The sequence below is a fragment of the Neofelis nebulosa genome, chromosome 3 (assembly GCF_028018385.1).
Source record: "Neofelis nebulosa isolate mNeoNeb1 chromosome 3, mNeoNeb1.pri, whole genome shotgun sequence".
Lineage (NCBI taxonomy): Eukaryota > Metazoa > Chordata > Mammalia > Carnivora > Felidae > Neofelis > Neofelis nebulosa.
In genome coordinates, this window is record NC_080784.1 from 205,678,232 (window position 1) to 205,701,838 (window position 23,607).

The following is a 23,607-nucleotide window of genomic DNA, read 5'->3' on the forward strand; positions in this document are numbered from 1 at the left end:
CCTGGTCCTAACCTCATATGGTCCCCATCACTCCCTCCCTAGGCCTCAAGGCCTCCAAAGAGCATTCCTATGATGTGTCGCCCGGATATCAATTCACACAACACTTTTATCCCACGGCAAAGTCCAGAGAGAAGAGAAAAGGGAGAGGAATCAGGTTCTCTCCTACATGCCTGAACACCGCCAAGCAGGAGCCCGTGACGGCGCGCGCGATCAACACACAAGCCTCACAGCTTCACACGACCACAGTCCTTCTCCACAGCTCTCCCCAGCAGAACCAGAGAAAGGCAGCTTTCCCTCTTACCAGCGTGCCAAGGAAGGTGCTGATTGTGCGTGCCGCCTGGCAGAGGGCACCGTACTCTTCGAGAAGGAGGGAGATGAACTGGTGTGCCTGTGGAGGGCCCTGCAGGGCAGACGGAGCTTTCACTTTGGATGCAGCCGACAGCTGCCGGAGGAGCCGGACCTTCATCTCCAGCACGTACTCTCTGGCCTGTTGTTCCAACCGCTGGTACAGCTGGTAAGGGTCCCTCTCACAGAGCCTGCGCAGAGAAGAGAGAGTCACCACTCACCCGTATCCCATCCACACAAGGCCCTCCTTGGAACTGTTCTACGAGCAACGTCCCGGAGCCTTTGCACAGGCACCCGCCCGACGACAGCAACAGCAGCCATCTTCTCAACCACCTGTGAGAGGGGCCATCACCCCACTCAACAGAGAGGAACCCAGGCACAGAAAGCATCGAGAACTCCAAAGTCACCAGCTGATGGACCAAAAAAACCCCAGTATTTACTCAGAGCTTACCCTGCACTAGCACTGGCTCGCACATGTACTGACTCAGCTGATCACTGAGTTCATCCCTCAGCCAAACACAGAAGTCCACACGGGCTGGGTAAAAGGCTGGAACTCACAGAACCAGCAGGTGGCAGTGCTTACACACGGGCACCGCAGCAGCTGTCTTGGGACGGATGTGCTTTCTCAACCGCAAGACTATCTAAAAACACAGGAGGCTGAAGACAATTAATTTTCAATGCCCGTATGTTAGGTGAAAAGCAACGATCCCAGCAGAAGTGATACCTGGCTTGGAGGACTAATGCAGACTATTCTGTCCTTTCTATGAATTCAGTATACAATCCAAATGGGCTTATTATTTTTATAATCAGAGGACACTGTCGAAACAATACATCCCTTTTTAAGTTATCCCACCAAAAAACCCAAAGAAGCGTATAAAATTAAGTCTCTAAAATGAGGAGCAGGGAAAAAATTAGTAAGGGCCTTTCCATTGGGCCACAATAGCAGTTAACATTTTTAAGAACTTCTTTCCTAACTTGTAGATAATCTACTTGGAAAGTGGCCGTTCCTCTTAAGTATGAGCTTCTGAGGAGCCTGCACACAGAAACCCAGGATCACTGGGGTGACGACAGTATCTGTCTGTGACCCGCCACCAGGAGGAAGCACTCTGAGGCCAGTGCTTCATTAGACACGAGTTATAAAACATATTAGGCCATAGTTCCTGGACTTTACAGAATGGATCCTTTCACCTTCTGGGCACCACGTTTGGTCAAAAGGGAAGAATGTAGTAAGTTGCCATCTATTTCAGTTTTAAATTAGCGCACCACCTGAGTTGCAAAGACAAGAACCAGGTGAAACCCAGCAATGAAACATGGGAAGCCTTATACACAATGTGGCTAGAGAAACAATAAAAACTGATGGGACTCCCACTGAGGCCAGTATGTTTCAGATAGACAGTTTCTTAATTTCCAGTACAACAACTGTCCTGTGAAACGGAATGCATCTCGTGTGTTACATGGACACTACAGAAGACTCAAATGACAGAGGAACAATCAAACTTATAGGGAGACTGGATGCCTCTTAGCATGGAGAACTGTACATCTGTTTTACTTTAGGTCTCTGTCCCTCTCTGTATTCTATAAATTTAATGGAATGGCCATGGGGTACTTCTGCAAGTAGATTTTTTAAAAACCGTATGACCAAGAGGCAGGAACACGCTGAAGATGCGGGCGGCTCATCCATACATACAGTCAACGAGCACTGGCGCGCCGGTGTGAAGGTTATTCTAACCGTCAAACCGCAGCAGTGAGGAAGCCAAGTAAAGAAACTCTCCGCCCACGTGGCGCTTATGGCACGTGCATATATATGATGGAATTCTAGGTAATGGCAGTAACGTAGTAAGAAAGAAGGCAAGGGGAGGAATAGTGATGGCAGGGAGGCGCCTCAGATGTCAGGGTGGCCTCTTTGAGGTTACTCTGAAAAGTAATGTGAACAACTGAAGGGAGGAAAAACAACCCCGAGGAAGCAAGAACAATGCAGACAGAAGAGCAAATGCAAAGGTCCTGGAGCAGGAGCGAGTGTGGCCAGCAGAGGAATGACGGGAGCCGGCACAGGCGGAATGCAGTGATTAACAGTACGAGAGTGGCGCAGAGCGGGACCACGCAGGACGCTGGGGGCCACGGAAAGGAGGAAAGGATCATCGTCACCAGCTGTACAGGCATCACACACATCCCTCTCCTGATGTGTGTCGGCACATGAACAACAAAAACAGCAGCGTTCCTGGATGCAAGGACTAGGGGAAATACGGTTATCCGACACATTCACTTCTAGACGGGGGCGTGAGATTTCCACATAACAGGGGGCGTGAGATTTCCACATAACAGGATTATTTCACTCTCAGAGCAACACTGTTTCCCAAACCTTCACAATTCACAGTATTACCTTTGTAATTTCCATGGTAACATCTCTCACCACACTGTACCTGCTGGGTATTCTCCTTCAACTGCCTCGTTTGACTTTAGCCACTTCCTAAGCATTCACAGCGTATGAAGTCATGGGCCTGAGGTGCACGTTACGTGCCTTCCTCATACTCACTTGGCACCCTAACTTCTAAAACAGGCACATACCACCCAGAACCGCCTCCTGGAACACAGGCCAAGCGCTAAACACACTGGCCGGATTCAACCACTAGTCAGTAGAACCCATGGCCAATCACTATTCCAGTCTCCACAGATAAACCGTACTCTACAGCAAACAAGGGTTTCTAAGACCCCCAAAGGTGTTGCATTCAAGATGTGAGAAAAAGAAAACAAAAGGAGAATCGATGCATGAAATCCAGCTCAAATTTATTCCTTTAATTCGGAACATGTCAAAAGAAGAGGAGAAAGATGCCACAAGCTGTAAGGAAGAATAAAAAGTATGGCCACCTCGAGTTCTGTAGTGTCAGCGGGCACAAAGTGCTGCTGAACAACAGACGCCATGTGGTGGGCCACTCTTGCCTGAGAATCACCCACACGTCCAGGCCTGGCTACAGCAGGCCCCCTACTCACGCTTACACGCGTTCTCAAGCTGCCTGGCCTCACGGAAGCTTCTTCTCACCTTGACAGTGGGGTAACTGCCTGTCCTGTCCCTCCTTGGGTTAACTACATGCAAGGGTGCCTCCTGAAGAAGTGCTTAGATCACCCCCGGCACAGAAAGTACTCAAAAAGCAGTGTTACGGTCTGTCTCAGCGCTAAGAAATGAAAGAAACATGTCAACTCATTTTTTTTTTTTTTTTTATTACACAGACAAGAGGTATTTCATCAGAATTAGAATTGGAAACTTTACCCAGCAGGTGTGCTTTCTGGCAGTCTGTCTGCTGAAGACTGGCAGTGCCCCCGGGGCCAAGCACGCACCCCGAGCTCACTAGGTCCTGAAAGGAGACCCCCCCCGCACCCCCCCCCCCCCGCACCCCCAAGCAGAGAGGAGGCTTCCCCCCGCAACAGGTGACGGAGGGACATGACACAGGGGGCAACGTGTACCTATCCACGAGCTCCTTCACCCCCTCCTTGTCCGGCACGAGACTCTGGTCTTGGTCGTCGGCCAGCGGAGTCCCTGCCTGGCGGTAAATGCAGCGGACCATGTAGCGCACTTCTGACCAGTAGTTCTGCAGCTGCTGGGGCTCCCGGTCTGTGTCTGCCGAAATCTCTCTGTTAGAGGGCACAAGAGCAAGGAGGTCAGGGTTAGCGCAGGGTCGGTGTCGCCCTTCACCCTCCAGACAGCCCAAGGGGGCGGGGGGGCACCCCGACTGCCGTGGCCCCAGGTGCCCACAGCTGCCGGTCCCCGGACCCCGGACCGCTGTCCCGGGGCCCCTCCTCGCACGACGCAAGCTAACGCACCTGGCATCCCACACAGGGAACGCAGAGGCTCCCCGGGCAGCTCTCGCTGTCACTCGCCAGGAAGCCCCCGCTACCCACCCACCCCCGTCCCGCCCTCCGCGCGGGGCGGGCCGCTGTGGCTGCGGTCCCGAGCCCCCCAAGTCCCCGGCTTCTCTTCCCCTCCGCCCCGCAGCAGCCGCAGTGCCGGCCTGCCCAGCATCCTGGGGCAGGGGGGCGGCTCTCGCGCTCCTCGCCTCGCCCCCCTCCCACCCCACCCCCCCACCCCGGGGGGGGGGGGGGCACCCGTACCTGCGCTCGCTGCAGGCCTCGCAAGCACACGCGGCGTCCGAGGGGGCGGCGCCCAGCCCGGCCGAGGGCAGCGTCTGTGCGCCGAGGGCCAGCCTCCCGCCGCCCGCCTCCGGCTGCGAGCCGCTGAGAGGGGAGTGAAGAAGAAAGTCTTGGCCCTGCTTGAAAAAGAGAACAGAACACACTACGTTCAAACGTTCACGGCACAAATTTGTGATCAACGCGTCAGAAAAAGGCCTTGTAGAAACAGATTTAAACCTAGACGCTGACGAGATCCCCAACGGCCTCGCCCGGGCAACTTTTCCTGACCCCCAAGACCTTTGCAACCGACTGTTTCGCCTTCCGACAGCGCCACCTGATGCCGGGAAGGCCGTCCGAAAACGTCGCTCAGTCTCCAGAGAAGCGCAGCTCCGGCCCCGCACGCGCGCCGGGCCGGCCCCCACCCGTGGGACGGCGCTCAGGGCGCAGCCGGGGGCCCCAGCTGGGAGCCCGCCGGAAGTAGCCGGAAGTGGCTGCGCCGCGTGTTCTGAGGGACGGGGGGCTGGACAAGCGCACGTTCTGGGCAGAGGCGGCGGGACGAAGCGGGCTCCGGCCTCCGTGACTGGACGCCCAACAGCCACTCCAGGGGGCAGAAATGCGACCTTTCCCCCCTCCCCGGGCCCTCTCCGGTCTCGGGACGTGACCCCAACACCCACCCAGCTGGCACCCCGTCCCTCGATGACGGGACCTGAGAAGGACTCTGGTACGATGTGGGAAGTGGGCTCCTGTCTGAGAGCGGATGACCCCTGCCCCCCCCCACCCCCCCCCCCCCCGCCCCAGGAAGAAAGGGCACCAACAGGGCAGCCGGCCCCACGGCCATCGCCCGCACGGCTGAGGAGAAGGGCAGAGCCGCGGGAGGGGCGCTGAAGGGAGTGCGCACGCGCGAACACCGGGCCGCAAGCCCTCCCTCGCGGGCTGTGGCGTCTGCGGGCAGACCCGTGGGGAGGAGCGCAGAACGCCGGGCCTATCGTGCGGCCCCTGGAGTCCGGGCACCCGGCGGGGCGGGCGCAGCGGGAGCCAGGGGCGGGCCAGCACTGAGGGCGGGGGCAAGCGGGACTGCGGGGTGTCTCACAGAGTCCGCGGCACGCAGTCCCGTGCCAAGTCCCAACCGTGGCCTAGGGGGGCGGCTGTCACCAAGGAGGACCACGGACAGCCCGGCAAAGGGCAGAGGACCCGAAAATGAGGCCATTCTAATACCACAGCGACGGGAAAGGCCTGAAAAGGCTCCACAGGTCCGCAGGCGGTGCTGGCGGAAGCAGGCTGCCCCCCAAGGACAGCAGGTCCGTGCCCCTCGCGGAGGAGGTCTCCTCGCTCCTCCACCCCCCATCGAACCCAACAGCAAGGCTGCCCGCCGTGCGACTCCAAGCCTCGGCGGATGCACGACCCGGGCCCAACCAGGCCACGCCCCGTCACCTGTGCCCGCCGACCGTGGCGGCTCCGCCCGTGCCCGCGGCTCCTCTGCAAGTAGCAGCCAGGGTGGTGGCTGCAGCAAGAGAGACCCTGTCACCTCCCTGCACAGAACTTCCATAGCAGCTACGAACAGACTCTAACTATCTCAACACAGTCCTCGAGCCTTCCCAGGGCACACTGTTGCCCTCCTGCCACCGTACTTGTTCTCGGCCTGGAGCGCTAACCCCCTAGCCCTGTGAATGGCCTGGCAGACGGACAGAGTTCTAGCAGGCACACCTCAGCAGAGAAACGGGGGAGCCAGGGGTCAACCTTTGGCCTCTGGGCCCCAAATGCACCCTTGCCTCCGGGGTCTGTGTGGGAGCAGCCCCGGCAAACACGCCTCCCCGGCTGCTGGCGCCGAGCGGAGCCTTGCCGGCAGGGGGCGTCGGAGGGACACTGCGGAGGCAGGGGCTCTTCCCGCCGGCCCCTCGGAGAAGCGAGGTGGACTGAGCCCACCTGACGCGCCCTGCAGCTCCTCAGCAGCTGCTCCGCTACCCGGAGAGCCTCTTCCCAGGGGGTCCTGCCTGGCGTCGTCTCCCTAAGCTGCGTGGTAGTGGCTGCCCCCTAGATGTGCCACTGCTGGATTCTTTTGCGTTCCCTTCCCAGATGTGGCTAGTTGATCTGTTACACTTGGCTCTCCACGCAAAAGTGCCCCTGTTCAAACTACTGGTGTGGGTGCCCATCTCCTGACCTTGATCACCCTGTTAATCTCTTATATCACAAACTGCTCTTTGAAATCCTGGTGTCTCCCTTGTTTTCCTGTTGTTGTCGCTGTGTTGTTTTTCACCTGTCTTCATCACTGGAAGCTCAGTTCCACAAGAGTGGGACCCTTTCCGTCCTGCTCACTGCTGTGCACTAGCACCTGACACACAGGACAGACTCCGAACAGCAGCCAAGAACCTGAAAAGTAACATTTCCTGGTGACAAGGGATGAAATGAGGCCTTTTAAGATAGCACATGCCCCTACAGTAAATCCTTAAATGTGCCACCTTGTAGTGCTCATCTTACACAGATTTAACTTCTGTCCAAATCCAACACAGTTTAAGAGAATACAACAAAATCCAGCACTCAACAAGGTAAAATGCACAATGCCCAGCATCCAGTAACAAAACCAAGAAGAAAGAAAATATGACTCACAACCATGAGGGAAACCAATCAAGAGAAACAGAACCCAAAATAACAAAAATGATGCAACCAAGAGACAAGAATCTCAAACTGGTGATTATAAACTCTGTAAGTTGCAGAAAGTAGAGGAAAACAGAAAACACAAGAGCAGCAAGTGAAAATGTAAAACATAAGCAAATGGAACTTCTAGAAATGAAAACATAAGCTGTCTTGCAGCAGAGTATCAATAAATCTGAAGTAATAATCCAAAATGAGGTACAGCAACAAGACTGAAAAAAAACAAACAAACGAAGCATTTCTAAAACAAAAGTCAAGATGTCTAACATGCAGGTAATGGCATCCCAGAATAAAAGGCTGTATGAAGAAATAGCTGAAAATTTCCCACATTTGAGGAGACCATAAACTGGCATATCTTAAAAGCTCATCTAATCCCAAGCACAATTAACAGAAAGCAAACCACACCAAGGCACATCAGAGTGAAACTGCCAAAAAGCAACAATGGGGTGCAAATCGGAGAAGCAGGCAGAGGAAAACATCCCTTCTGCACACAGGAGCAAAGACAAGAATGGCAACATGCTTCCGACAGAAATAGGGAAGCCAGCAAAGAAATGACCGACAACCTAGAATTCTTAGCAAAAACAACTTTTTAAAATGAAGGCGAAGGAAAAGTTTTCAAACAAACAGCAGTTCCCCGGCACTACAGGAAATGTTAAAGGCAGAAGAGCGCAGGTGAATGGTGTGAAGAACACCAAGCTTATAAAGGGGAGTAGAGGGAAAGGACAAGGACTTTTCTCGTTTATTAAGTCTTTTAAAAAGATAATTAACTATTTAAAGCTAAAGTAATAAAAATGTACGGTAAACGCTAGATTTGTATGAGAAAAGCAGATGACTATACAAACACTGGTGGAGCTCAGAGTACAACTTTTTAAGGCTCTTAACACTACATGTTAAGCATATAATATTCTTTGAAAGTAGAGGTTGAAAAGTTGAAGATACATATTGTGAATTCTGGAACCACTAAAAGTAATGAAACATAGCAAAACCAAAAGGCAACCAACACAACAGGAGAAGATATTTGCAAACAAAGTATCAGATAACAGGGTTAGTGTCGAAAATCTATAAAGAACTTATCAAACTCAACACCCAAAACCAAATAATCCAGTGAAGAAATGGGCAGATGACATGAATAGACACTTCTCCAAAGAAGACATCCAGAGAGCCAACCGACACATGAAAAAATGCTCAACATCACTCATCATCAGGGAAATACAAATCAAAACCACGATGAGAAACCACCTCACACCTGTCAGAATGGCTAACATTAACAACTCAGGCAACAACAGATGTTGGCGAGGATGCAGAGAAAGAAGTTCTCTTTTGCACTGTTGGCGGGAATGCAAGCTGGTGCAGCCACTCTGGAAAACAGTATGGAGGTTCCTCAAAAAACTAAAACTAGAACTACCCTACGACCCAGCAATTGCTCTACTAGGCATTTATCCAAAGGACACAGGTGTGCTGTTTCAAAGGGGCACATGCACCCCAATGTTTATAGCAGCACCATCAACAATAGCCAAAGTATGGAAAGAGCCCAAATGTCCATCGATGGATGAATGGATAAAGAAGATGTGGTATGTATGTGCGTGTGTGTGCGCGCGCACGCACACACACACACACACACACACACACACACACTGGAGTATTACTCAGCAATCAAAAAGAATGAAATCTTGCCATATGCAACTATGTGGATGGAACTGGAGGGTATTATGCTAAGCGAAATTAGTGAGAGAAAAAAAAATATGACTTCCCTCATATGAGGGAGGATTTTAACATACAAAACAGATGAACATAAAAGAAGGGAAGCAAAAATAATATAAAAACAGGGAGGGGGACAAACCATAAGAGACTCTTAAATATGGAGAACAAACAGAGGGTTACTGGAGGGGTTCTGGGAAGGGGGATGGGCTATACGGGGTAAGGGACATTAAGCAATCTACTCCTGAAATCAATGTTGCACTATATGCTAACTAACTTGAATGTGAACTAAAACAATAAACTAAATTAAAAAATTTTTAAGAAGAAAAAAAATGAAACAAAGTAATAGGTAATAAGCCAAGAGGAGGTAAAATAGAATCATAAAAAGTATTCAACTAATCGAAAAGAAAAGAAGGAACAGGAAGGAAAGAGTAGCAAACAACAGACAGGAAAAAATAGAAAAAAAAAAAAATGGTAGAGTTATATCCAAACATATCAATAATGACATGAAATAGAAATAGGTAAATTTTCCAACTGTTAGAAGATAGATTGGATTAAAAAACAAGATCCACTACGCTTTCTACAGCAGATTATAAAGACAAATTGGTTAAAAACTAAGGTTGGGAAACATACTGAATGCAAATACTAACCAAAAAAGGCTGGGTGGCTCCATGAGCCACCATACTAAAGCTGGCTTTAGTATGAGGAATGTTAGCAGCAATGAATGAAGGGTATGATGATGATGAAGACAAAATTAATAATAATAATAACAACATGACTGATTTAACAAGAAGCAGTAACAGTGGTAAATAAGCATGCCAATAACAGAGCTCAAAATACATGGAGCAGGAATTAAAAGGAGAAATGCGTAGGGACACCTGGGTGGCTCTGTTGGTTAAGTTCCAGACTTCAGCTCAGGTCATGATTTCACAGCTCGTGGGTTCGAGCCCCATGTCGGGCTCTGTGCTGACAGCTCAGACAGAGCCTGGAACCTGCTTCAGATTCTGTGTCTGTCTCTCTCTCTGCCCCTCCCCAGCTCATGCTCTGTCTCTCTCTGCCTCAAAAATAAATAAAAACATTTTTAAAAATTAAAAAAAAAGAACAAAGAACAAAGCCAGAGAACCTCTACATAATTTCATGACTTACTCTAAAAAGCTTAAGGAACCAAGACTTTTAAGGTACTAACAAAAGGATGAGTAATATATGTAAAGTGGAAGACAGAGTCCAGAAGTAGACCCATACATTCAGTACCAACTGATTTTTTACAATGATGCCAAGCTAATTTAACAAGTTAAAATAGTATTTTCAGCAAATAGTTCTGGAACAAATGGATATCGACATGAAAAAAGGATGAACCTCAACCTTACTTTACAAAAGATACAAAATTTCACTCAAAATAGATCACAGATCAGGGCGCCTGGGTGGCTCAGTCGGTTAAGCGTCCAACTTTCGCTCAGGTCATAATCTCACGATGTTGGGTTTGAGCCCCACATCGGGCTCTGTGCTGACAGCTCAAAGCGTGGAGCCTGTTTCAGATTCTGTGTCTCCCTCTCTCTCTCTGCCCCTCCCCCCACTCATGCACATGCTAGCTCGCGTTCTCTCGCTCTCTGTCAAAAATAAATAAACATTAAAAAAAATAAACATTGTAAAAAATTTACAAAAGATACAAAATTTCACTCAAAATGGATCACAGATCGGGGCGCCGGGGTGGCTCAGTAGGTCAAGCGTCTGACTTCGGCTCAGGTCATGATCTCACGGTTCTTGGGTTCAAGCCCCACATCGGGCTCTGGGCTGACAGCCTGAAGCCTGCTTCAGATTCTGTGTCTCCCTCTCTCTCTGCCCCTCCCCTGCTCATGCTCGCTCTCTCTCTCTCTCTCTCTCTCTCTCTCAAAAATAAGTAAACATTTAAAATAAAAAAAAGGAGGGGAGGGTGGGTGATGGGTATCGAGGAGGGCACCTTTTGGGATGAGCACTGGGTATTGTATGGAAACCAATATGACAACAAACTTCATATATTGAAAAAAAATTTTTTTTAAAATTAAATTAAATTAAATTAAATTAAATTAAATTAAATTAAATTAAAAAAAGGATCACAGATCAAATATATGGGCTCAAAACAGAAGTCATTTAGAAAAAACCACAGGGCAAAAAAATCTTTATAACCATAGGTAGCAAAGATTACTTACATAGAACACAAAAAACCCAAATCACTTAAAAACTGATAAACTGGGGGCTCCTGGCTCAGTCAGTTAAGCATCCAACTCTTGATTTCAGCTCAGGTCATGATCTCAAGGTCGTGGGATGAAGCCCCATGTTGGGCTCCATGCTGAGTGTATAGCCTACTTGGGATTCTCTCTCTGCCCCTCCCTCGCTTGGATGTGCGCACGCCCATGTGTGTTCTCTCTCTCTCTCTCTCTCTCTCTCTCTCTCAAAATAAATTATTTTTAAAACATTGATAAACTGGACTTAATAGAAATTTAAAATTTTGCTTTTCAAAGAATAGTGTTATACAATGAGAAGGCAAGCCACACACTGGGAGGAAATATTTGAAAAATGTACCTGACGAGAAAGGCTTGTATTCAGAATATACTATAGAGATCTGTGACAGTTCAATAATAATAAGAAATAACCTAATTAAAAACAGGCAAAAGATTTGAAGAGCCACATCACCAAAGGGATACAGATGGAAAATAAGTACAAGAAAAGATGTTCATCAGGTCATTAAGAAAATACCAGTTAAAACCCTGAGATGCACTATAAAAGCCACTAGAATGGCCACAATTAAGGACTGTGAATGTATCCAGCCTTGGTGAGGACACAGATTAACAGGAACTCTCATACGTGGCTGGAAAACAGTACAAGCACTTTGAAAAATTCCAAGACAGATCCTTAAAATGTTAACTACACCTAGCAATTTCACTCCTAGGTATTTAACAAGGAGAAATGAACTATGTCCACACAAAGACTTGTACTCAAATGTTACCAGTGGCTGTACCGTTAATAGCAAACCCAAAAAACATAAATGTCCTTTTACTGGTGAATGGATAAGGAATACTACTCAGAAATAAAAAAGAATTAACTATGGATACATAAAACAACGGAGAGGAGTTTCAAAATCATTACATTAAGCAAGAAAAGCCAACGACCACCACCTGGACGATGTATCTGTGAGGCTCAGTTCTGTCGGCCCAATCTGACAGCTCTGAGTGGTAGTGACAACCTGTATCGGCAACCACTCTCATGATGTTCACCATGAAGGAACTTGATATGTCTGTATTAGGAACCAAGACCCAACAGGGCAAACATTCAAGATACAAACAAATATTAGCAAACTCTTGAATGGCCGGTTTAAATTGAGACTATATGCCTTGGTAAGACCCGCAGGCACATAACTGCAAGAGAATCAGGCTCCTTAGTATAAAATGCAAGACTTATGTTTTAATGACATATTTGAGAACACGGACACAATTGCTAATGTCCAGAATCAAAAGGAAGGCTTTAAAATAATCAACCTTCGGGGTACCTGGGTGACTCAGTCAGTTGAGTATCCAGCTCTTGATTTCGGTTCACATCATAATCTCACAGTTCACAGGTTCAAGGCATGTATCAGGCTCCCATGCTGACAGTGTAGAGCCTGCTTCGGATATTCTCTTCCTCCCTCCCTCTCTCTCTCTCCCCCTCCCCTGCTCGCTCATGCACTCTCTCCCAATAAACAAAAATAAAATAAAATAAACTTGTAAACAAAAAAACCAATATTAATCTGCCAGGTAGTCTTCCTTGTGGCAGGATGCCTGAGCGTGACACAGACCTCTTCAAAGAAAACAATTTTGGGGGCACCTGGGTGGCTCAGTCCACTGAGTGTCCAACTTCAGCTCAAATCATGATCTCATGGTTTGTGGGTTTGAGCACCGCATCAGGCTCTGTGCTGACAGTTCAGAGCCTGGAACCTGCTTCAGATTCTCTGTCTCCCTCGCTCTCTGCCCCTACCCCACTCATGCACGCGCGTACGCTCTCTCTCTCTCTCTCTCAAAAATAAACAGTAAAAAAATTTTAATAAAAAATTTTTAAAAATAAAGAGACAGATGAATGATTAACTGAAACCAAATTGCTAAATTCAACACAGGCCTGGTTCTGACTACTAAGGAGCAGACTGTTTTGAGTTAGGCCTATATCCTCGCAGGTCTCTTTCTACAAAACACCTTGACCACCCCACCTCTCTGCCTGTCTGAATTTCTCCTGCACAGAGCAGGCCATACATTCCTGGGTCTCTGCTTGGCCTCAGCGAAGAATGTTAAACATTAAGATAACCTCTGTTCCTTCCTCAGTAGCCTTGACAAGCAGTGCACCCAGGCCCACCAGGCCACAGAAGTCAGGAACAAGGCCCTCCCATACACAGCAGGCCCTCCAAAGATCTGAACATGTCCTCCCCCATTATCAGAATACAAACAAAATACTGTGAACTCTACTGTGCAGGAAGAGTATTTATAAATGTTCTGAGGTCCTAAAACATTACCTTTGGATATAAATTAAAGATAAGCTTGTTCCTTTCATTCAAAAACTATCCCTAGGGTCTATTATTCTGTGCTCAGCTTGTGCAGACACCCTGACTTTGGGGGGGGGGGGGGGCGGGCGCAGGCAGGGAGACAGGAGCCAGGACAAAGTGGCTGGGGTGGATGCATGCACGTGTCCAGTGGAAGGAACAGTGCATCTCAGGGCGGGGGGGGGGGGGGGGGGGGGGGGCAGTGTTGAGCCAAGTGGACACCCCGAAGGCCCAGCTTCTGCTGAGCCTATGCAGCCACCCTGACCCTTCCCAAGCAGCCCTGCCACCCTGTTCTCCTTGTCCAACACAGGGGGTGCTGCTGAGGGGGGCAATGTCTGCGCCTTCAACAGGGACTCAGGCCACAACCTGGACACCCTGACAGTTCACTGTTCTCATTTCTCAGGAAGACCATGTAAAAACCTTACCCACTCCCCAGTTTCTTCCCATCCTATGAAATCCAGTCTCCCTCTCAAAAAAAATGTTATAAAAAAGATTTCTGACAGTAATTTTCTCAACTTCCACGTTCCCCACCCCACCTTACTTGCACCCCTATGCAGCCTTGCCTGAGAATCCCACCTCAACAGAAAGATGAGTCTTCTAGAAAGAGATCCCAGGTCTCCCATCCTAGTGGGACCTCAGGGGTACCACCATTTCTCGGCCTTACTCTTTCCCACCCCCAAACAATTTCAAAGTCTGCCTATCCAATGCTAAGTGTGGGCAAGAATATGGTAACTGGAACTCAAAACACTACTGGCAGGGATAGAAACTGGAATGATCACTTGGGAAACTGCTATTATCTTATAAATGTAATAAACATTTGAATTACCTACAACCCAGCAATGCTACTGCATAAACAAACACCATGATAAGTAATTTTACGTGTCAACTCGACTAGGCTAAGAGGTAACAGACAGCTAGTAAAACATTATTTTCGGGTATGTTTGTGAGGGTGTCTCTGGAAGAGATGAGCATTTGAATTGGTAGGCTGAATAAAAACGATCCCCTCACCAGTGAGGGTGGGTATCATCTGTTCTACTGAGGGTCACAGGACAAAAGGGGAAGGGCCAACTGACTCCCCGCTTCAGCTGAGACACCCCCGCCTCCTGCCCTCGGATGTCAGCAGTCCTGGTTCTCTGGCTTTCCAACTCAGACCAAGACTCACACCACTGTCCCCTGGTTCTCAGGCCTTTGGACTCAGACTGAATGACACCAGCAGCTTTCCTGGGTCTCCAGCCTGCAGGTAACAGATTGTGGGACTTATGGGCCCCCATAACCACATGAGCCAATCCCTATAATAAATCTCCTTCTCTCTCCTTCCTTTCTTCCTTACCCTCTCTTCCTCCTTCCTTTTCTCTTTCCCTATCTCTCTCTCTCTCTCTCCCCCTCTCTCAATCCCTCTCTTTCCTGTTGGTTCTCTTTCTCTGGAGAATCCTAACCAACACACACTCTTAACAAAACCCTTACAAATGAGTAACTGGAGACAGGTATACAAATGCCCTGGCAGCATTTTTAACAATCACTGATAATTGTGTAAAAAAAAAAAAAAAAAAAAAAAAAAAAAAAAAAAAGCAAAACTGTGTATCTTTCAACAAATTATTGATGAATAATTATACACAGTAACATATTGAATTGTATGTGAATCACAGATGAATTACATTTGTGAATAAGTGCAGCTACCCAGACAGCATGAGGAATCTTATAAACAAAGACACAGAGGCAACATAAACATACACCATTTTCATAAAGATCAGAAATAAGCAAAATTAAATTATTAGAGATACACGTATAGGCAATATAACTGTTAAAGGAATTTTTAAATAAGGGAATGATAAATATAAAATTCAAGGATGGTGGCTACCTCAGAAGGGGAGGAGGGAAGATGGGGAAGGCAAAACCCAGAAAGGTGCTTAAGTATCTGGAACGGCCTGGTTCAATGCTGACTGGTGCTCATTTTACTACCCTTCATAACATGCTTATTATACGCATATTCATACATAGCTGTCTCAACTATTATAACAAAAAATGAAATTTAATTGGGGGGGGGGGTGCCTCTCCCTGACTACCAGCTCTTTCCTTCCAGATTTAAATGCTCTCAGCCCCTCCTCCAGCTCCCCTTTCTCTCTGGATCTGCTCTCCCTGCCTTCACAGTCAAGCATCTTCAAAATCAGCACCTGAAGTTGACTTTCTCAGCTTCCTCACCAATACTTTTATTCTTCACACAGCTCAGTCTGGCTTCTACTCCCACACTTCCACTGACATGAATCTAGCAAAGGTCAGATACAATCTCTTTGTTGTCACATTCAACACTTGAGATCTTTTCTTGGTTAACTTTTTAAAATGTCTGTTAGGAGGGCAGTTGCAGACAGTCCTCCATGGGTCTCTCCTGGTCTTGATGGATCTACCAGGGCTGTAAACCTCTGCCTATTCTCTCCTGTCCCTCCCCGCTGGGCCATTTCTCAGCATTTATGAAGCAGATAACCTTGAGACAAAGTGCAGGAGTGCTTACTGCCCACTATAAAAATGACAGATCCGGGGGCGCCCGCGCTGGGCTCTGTGCTGACGGCTCAGAGCCTGGAGCCTGCTTCAGATTCTGTGTCTCCCTCTCTCTCTGCCCCTTCTCTGCTCATGCTCTGTCTTTCTCTGTCTCAAAAATAAATGAAAACATTTAAAAAAAAAAAAAAAATGACAGATCCCCAAACTCAGTGCTCCTTCACCCTGACCAACATAAACTCACTGTACCCACAACATGTACGTAGGCCTCTCCACTTCACAGACATGGGATTTGGGGAAGGGAAGAGAACAAGGGGGGTGGACATGGTCATGCTCGTGATGGCTGCTGCACTGTGAGCAATAAAGTCTGCAGTCTCTGACCCAGGAGTCTCGTGTCCCCTCTAACAGCCATGAAAGACTAAAAAAGTAGCTTATCACCTTCAAGTAGGGCAAAAAATCAAATCTCAGGCCCAACCACCACTGACCACACACATCATCCTTCAAATGACTACCTTCACTGGGCGCCTGGGTGGCTCAGCGGATGAAGCATCAACTTTTTAAAATTTTTTTTTTCAACGTTTTTTATTTATTTTTGGGACAGAGAGAGACAGAGCATGAACGGGGGAGGGACAGAGAGAGAGGGAGACACAGAATCGGAAACAGGCTCCAGGCTCCAGGCTCCGAGCCATCAGCCCAGAGCCTGACGCGGGGCTCGAACTCACGGACCGCGAGATCGTGACCTGGCTGAAGTCGGACGCTTAACCGACTGCGCCACCCAGGCGCCCCAAGCATCAACTTTTTATTTTAGCTCAGGTCATGATCTCGTGGTTCCTGAAGCTCCACTTCCTGAGATCGAGCCCTGTGCTGACAGTAGAGAGCCTGCTTGGGATTCTCTCTCTCCCTCTCTGCCTCTCCCCTGCTCATGCACACTGTGCTCTGTCTCTCAAAATAAATAAATAAATAAATAAATAAATAAATAAATAAATAAATAAACAAACAAACAAACAAACATTAAAACGACTGTCTTCACTCAGTTCTGCTTATCACACTTGCTTGTTTTTCTTTTTCTCTGATGTCTACTTTACATCTCTGTCTCAAATATCAGGTGTTCTCTAGAAGTGCCTCCTTGGGGCGCCTGGGTGGCGCAGTCGGTTAAGCGTCCGACTTCAGCCAGGTCACGATCTCGCGGTCCGTGAGTTCGAGCCCCGCGTCAGGCTCTGGGCTGATGGCTCGGAGCCTGGAGCCTGTTTCCGATTCTGTGTCTCCCTCTCTCTCTGCCCCTCCCCCGTTCATGCTCTGTCTCTCTCTGTCCCAAAAATAAATAAAAAACGTTGAAAAAAAAAAAATTAAAATGATATTAGTTAAAAAAAAAAAAAAAAAAAAAAAGAAGTGCCTCCTTAATATTCCACTTCTCACTCGGCCCACGATCCTGGGTGTTGTGCCAGTAACCAAGGTTGAGAAGGTGAGTAAAAGGCATCTGTGTGGAGTCTTTTAATGAGTGTTGCAGGACTACCCGGCAATACAGAAAACATCTGAGACAAACAGACTGTAATTTGAAATTGCAACTCTCGGGAACAACAACAACAACAACAACAACAACACAACAAAAGATTGGGATTCCAGTTGAAAAAAGTAAGATCAAAGACCTGAGTCATAAAATAGGGGTCTTGCAATGTCCATTCAATTAGCAACTTAAAAAGTCAATTACATCTCTACTGACAAAGTTAGATGAGGAAGAACGTAGAAGGCCTCATTTAAAACAGAACAAGCAGGGGTGCCTTGGTGGCTCAATCAGTTAAGCATCTGCCTTCGACTCAGGTCATGATCTCACGGTTCATGGGTTCCAGCCCTGCATAGAGCTCTCTGCTCTCTCAACTCACTTCAGATCCTCTGTCCCCCTCTCTCTCTGCCCCTCTCCCACTTGCGTGCACGTGCTCTCTCTCAAAAATAAATAAATAAAAACTTAAAAACAATAAAATAGAATAGAATAAGCCAAAGTCAAATACCTAGGGGTAAACCTTTTTTTTTTTTTTTAAGGAACAATGGTATAACACAGAAAAATATAAAACACTTAGGAAAAATAAATAGGAAAAATAATCAATGGGATTATTAGATTATTGAGAATATTAGAAAGAAGTTAATTTTCCTACTACTGACTTTTATAAACACAGTGCAATCCCAGTCAAATCCTAAGAGAGTTTTTTTTGTGTGTGTGGAAGTTGACAAGATAATTTTCAATTATACAGAAATGCAAGTAACAAAGAATAAGACATTTTTGAAGAATACAAGGTAAGAGGACTTTCTGAAAATGAGATTTATTACAAAACTACAGTAATTAAGACAGCATGCTATTGGCACAAGGACAAACAAAGCAATGGAACAACACAGAGCCCAGAAATACATCCACACATACATGGACGCTTCAGTTACAACAAAGTGGGGGCAGGGAGCAGGAGGGGGCAACAGTTGTTTCAATAAATGCTGCTAGTAAACTGAATTTCCACACAGAAGTAAACCTAACTCGACCTTTACCTCACACCGTTTAAAAATTTAATTTCAATCCCAGGAGGGTTGCAGGTCTGAACGTGAGAGGTGAAACAGTAACAGCACAGGACTGTGCTGTTCACTGCAGCAGCCCCTAGTCATGCGTGCCCACTGAGCCCATGACATGTGAGCATCCTAAGTGATGTGGGCTGTACATGTAAGATACACAAAGGATTATGAGTATTCAGGAGGCAACAAATTGAAAATATCTCATTTATATTTTTTATATTGAGTAAAGGATGAAATGAAAGTTTGGATCCACTGAGAAAAAAAATGTGACATGTGGCTACTAAAATATTAAAATTACTCACATGGTGGCTTGCACTGTCATTCACACATTTCTTTGGACAGTACTAATAGAAAATACATACTAAAAATATGTTTATGATCTCGTGATAGGAAAAACCATTAATAAACAGGACTAAACAAAGCAGTAACTACTAAGGAAAAATTTGAGAAATCTGACTAGATTAAAAATGCTCATCAAAAGACACTATAGGGGCACCTGGGTGGCTCAGTCAGTTAAGCATCCAACCTCAGCCCAGGTCATGATCTCACCGTTCATGAGCTCAAGCCCTGTGTCCGGCTCTGTGCTGACAGCTCAGACCCTGGAGCCTGCTTCAGATTCTGTGTCTCCCTCTCTCTCTCCGCCCCTCCCCCACTCGTGCAAGGTCTCTGTCTCTCAAAAATAAATAAACATTAAAAAAAAGTTTTTAAATATATTAAAAAAATACGCTATTAATCTTAACTTGAGTTAATTTTATAAACTCTCCTGGACTCCGTAATTTCTTTCACACACGTACATTCAACATAATGTGTGAAAGTGTGCTCCAAGAGCATCAGTCATAGCAGGAAAATTTGGAAATAACTAACATATAGTATATTCAAAAACGGGAATGGTAGATAGTAATGAAAATGAAGAAACTATGTTTACGAATCTCAAACATAATGGTGAACAAAGTAAACCAGGCACAAAATAATGTGTGCAGTAAGGCATTTGTATACAGTTCAAAACACCAGGAAAGCTGACAGCAGTGTGCAGGTGCAGAGGCACACGGGCACCAGGACTAACACACACAGAAGAGCAGGAGGGGAGGGTGCAAACCCCATGGACATGGGGAGGACCGCGTGCGGCACAAGAGGTGAGCTAAGGGTGATGCTTGAGTCGTGACCTGCGTGGCGGTAGAAACAAACCCAAACAGGTCAGCAACCACAGAAGTGGCAGAGTCATCTCAGCACTGAGACCAAATTAAATCTACCTTTATGCTGACTACACAAGACCACCTCACACACGCCACCACCAGGAGCACAGGAAAGGAGAGGAAGAGGAGGAGGGAGCTCACACAGCTCTGCGAACAGCAAACGAAACAGGCCTTCGGGAGAAGCCACACAGCTTCTGTGCAATAAGGGAACAACACACCAAGATTTAGTCATTTTAACATGTATTCACCTGTGCAGCTTTAAAATGCAGAGCAAAAAATGAAACTACTTAGGAAAAGAGGACAAATACACATGCACGGTAGGAGTTTAACCAGCCTTACTCAGAATCCCACAGATTAATAAGCACACAATATCAGGAAAAGCAAAAGCACAGAAGGAATGAAGAGCACAATTAACAAGGGGTTGATCTAAGGGGTGAACACAGAGCCCTCCAAACCATGAGAACACAGTTCCAAGGACACACGGGACATTCAGGAAAACTTAACAATGCATTAGTGCAACTGACTGGAAAGGAATCATGACAATGGAGACAGGATATCCAATGACATTACATTAAAAGTCAATGATTAAAAATCATCCAAAAGACTATGTTCAGGTATTTACAAATACTTCTGAACAATTCATGGTTTAAAAGAGAAATAATGAAAACTGGGTAATACTTAAAATTGAGCCAATACAACTAACATTTCAGAATCCGGTACAGTAATGAGAGGTTTCCAGCACTTATCAGAGCAGAATAAGAAAAAACGACGGGTGAGCTCAGGAAGGCCAAAGAGCAACCACAGAGAAAGAAGAAAAAACCAGATTTGTGGTCACAAGCAGCAGGAGCTAAGGGACGGCCCAGCGGCTCCTCCCCTGGAAGCCAGAAAGCGGGACAGGGCTGTCTCCCGGCCTGCCCCCAAGCAGGCTGGCCAAGCAGGCTCAGGTTCCCACAAGGCCCCCCCAGGTGAGACCAGCGAGGATGGCAGCTCCCCGAAGCAGCTGGCGCCCAAGCTCCAGACACCTGCCAACAGCCCTCAGAAGAGGCTTAGAAACAGACAGCACCCCGCCTCGCCATGGCCTCCGTACTCCTCTACCAAGGACAAGAAAGTGAGAGAAGCCTGTGTCTCCACTTCCTGACACATGTCTACAGTGCAGGACGCCATGGTGTCTGCCATCACCACCTTCTGATACACGGAACAGAATATCTCTAGAGGAACAGACACGAATCTGCGAGCGGTGGGAGGGAGCCTGAAGACCGAGGACGAGGGGGAGAAAAGTCAGGGGGGCCGACCAGCACTGCTTTTGGCTATGCCACGACACTGACTGATCATGTCTACAACGCACACAGCAGCAGCAATTAATCAAACAGAAAGGGGAGAGGTTTTTTTTTCACCTAACAAGTTCTTTGAAAAGACAAAACTGACAGAGTTCTAGCAAGACTGTTAAACACAGCACAAACAAGGAATAAAAATTTGTATGTGCAGATATGGTAAGAAGGAAAGAGTATTCCTCCACAAACTTTCATACCATTAACGCAACAGCTTCTCAGAATATAATTCACCAAAACCACCTGGAAAAGAAATGGAAAGCCTGTTATCCACTGAAGATCCTGCCCCAGAAGTTTACCACTTCCCCAGAGGTGCACACACATGGCTGCGGAGAGGCGGGGACAGCTGGGAGGAATGGCGAGCTCAGAGGCGGGTTATGTGAAAGACAGACAATTCTAGAGCATCTGCACAGTCCTGGCCATGAGCTGGGACAGAAGAAAAGATGTGTGGTGTGCAAGAAGAGAAGACCAACCGAAGCAACAGAGCCTTGGAGAGGACGAAAACGGACGGGCACCCGAATTCCGCGACCATGGGGGTGGGAGGTGAGCCATCCCCGCCCTGAGGTGTGAGCTGAGCTGAGCAGGGCAGAGGGTGTGGTGGGCTTGGGAAGACAGGAGAAGGACAGAGGTTCACCCCTTTTCGTGGTAAGACAATGAAGCCAGAGCAACACGCCAGAGGCTCATCCACAGCCCTGAAGGGGTCAAGGGGCGGCAGGGAGCCGAGGCCCCCATTTTCTTCAGCAAGTCCCTACCAGGTGGAGGGAGGGGCAGCGTGGAGCCAGGTCCCAGCCAAAGTGCTCAGGGGTTTCTGCAGGTGAGTGATGGTGATGCTGAGTCACAGAACTCTGGCTGTTCTAGGAGAACAGTGTGGTCAGAAGGACCTGCACCCAAAGCCCCCTAAAAAACAAACACACACACACACACACACACACACACACACACACACACACACACACCCAAAAACCAAGCAGGACCAGAACGTGCCAGTGTGAAGGGGACGTCTAAAGGGAAGACTTCTGGGGGGTCTGGACACAACAAGGTCTAGAAAGGGTGGAAGTCTACAGTGGGGACCGTAAGGCAGGGTGTCAGAGCAAATTTTTACCATGGCTTGTGGCAGTGAACGCTCACCTAGAAAAGAACAATTTAGTTCCGCTGCCACTTAGTGACTCAGAGCTCCCACAATGACAGTGAGAACTCGTAACGCTGAGCTACCAGAGGGCTGAAGTGACCACACGAACTGGGCACATGCACTGAGCCCCTCTGAGGACAAGGGGACACATGCACTATTTCACCTTCGGCAGAGGAAGGAGTGCAGCCTTTAATGTGGGTTAGAAGAAAATGAGACTTGTAATGAGTTCTTAAAGGCCGAATGTGGCCAGTGTGGCTTGCCAGACCCACCCCTTCTCTTGGAGGAAGAAGCCTTTGCTGTGGGGGTGGCCGTGCCCTCTACCCAGGGCCCAGGCCTTATCCATGAGAGGAGAGAACCGAGCTCTCCACTGTAGGAGAAAGGCCCAAAACCCACACGGACACAGGGACAGGTCAGCCACCTGGGGAGGCACAGGGGTTTGTCCTACCCCAGACCCCTACAGATATAGGCAGAGTCTGGCTTATATCACAGGGCAGCAGCAGGATCAGGGGGAGAGCTGCCCCCAATGCCCCAGGCACAGGGCTGCCTGAGGTTTCCAGATGAATGGGGGGGGGAGAGGATGGACAGACAAGATGCCACGGTGGGAGGCTTGTGCTGCAGGGGAAGCGAGGGCAGCCCAGCACCACATGAGGGGGCCGGAATGCGAAGGGAGGCCCCTCCCTGGCCCACACAAGCGTAAGGGCGCAGTCCACGCTGCTCCAGAAATGACTGTGTGGGGCAACCAGAGCAAAGCCAGGCCAGCTCCAGGGCTGACCGGACTGATCCGATCCCCCAAGGGCACGAGAGTCAGTGCACCCCTCAGCCCCACGGGCTCTTACACGCACTGCATGGCGTTGCACCAAACAGTCGGAGAGAAACAAAAAACAAGAAGCAACAACACTCAGGGAAGAAAGAATACCAATTCTACACCAACTCTTTCAGAAAAGAGAAGAAGCAGGAGCACACCTCAACTCATCTTAGGAGGCCCCGAAAGACATTAAAGACAAGACGACTTCGGGCAGACATCCTTCATGAGCAGAGTTGAAAGGAAAGTCCTAAACCGAACAGTGGCAAGTCACTCCAGCCACGTGCAGAAAGAATGTCCACAGAAAGACCTGTACGAGCTTCACACAGCTTTATGCAACAGTCCAATTCGGGAAACCACCCAAGCGTTCATCAATGGCGACCGGATAAACAGTGTGGTATAGCTCTACAATCCATCCACCAATCGGAAGGAACAAGCTACTGAGGGAGGACTCTCAAAAGCACTATGCCAAGTTGAAGGAGGCTATGTGACACTCTAGAAAAAGCAAAACCATGGGGACAACAATCAGGTCAATGGTTACAACGGAACTTCTGGGCCAATGGAAACGTTCCACATCTTAACTGCAGTAGTGGTGGTTACGCACTGTATAAATCTGTCAAAACCCACTGAACTATATATATACTTTCGAAGGGTGAATTTTACTAGATGTAACTTGTATCTCATTTTTAGTGTTTTATTTTAAAATTTTTTTAGTATTTACTTTTGGGGGGGCGGGGAGGGAGACACAGAATCCAAAG

The 23,607-nt window shown here is 47.8% G+C and overlaps 1 protein-coding gene across 11 annotated transcripts in view; it reads right to left on the reverse strand.

Annotated features, from left to right (window-relative positions):
• FAM193A (family with sequence similarity 193 member A) overlaps window positions 1-23,607 on the reverse strand; it is a 165,602-nt gene that overhangs the window by 66,406 nt on the left and 75,589 nt on the right. For 10 of the 11 annotated variants that reach the window (XR_009258691.1, XR_009258694.1, XR_009258693.1 and 7 more), the window contains exons 3-5: window positions 4,450-4,607; window positions 3,805-3,972; window positions 302-536 (exon numbers count right to left, since the gene is read on the reverse strand). Coding sequence is in view for 6 of the 11 variants with exons in the window: in XM_058719610.1 (XP_058575593.1) it covers window positions 302-536; window positions 3,805-3,972; window positions 4,450-4,607 (561 nt within the window). In the remaining 5 variants the exon portion in view is untranslated. The remainder of the gene's footprint in view (window positions 1-301; window positions 537-3,804; window positions 3,973-4,449; window positions 4,608-23,607) is intronic. The other variant, XM_058719611.1, reaches the window with a different exon arrangement.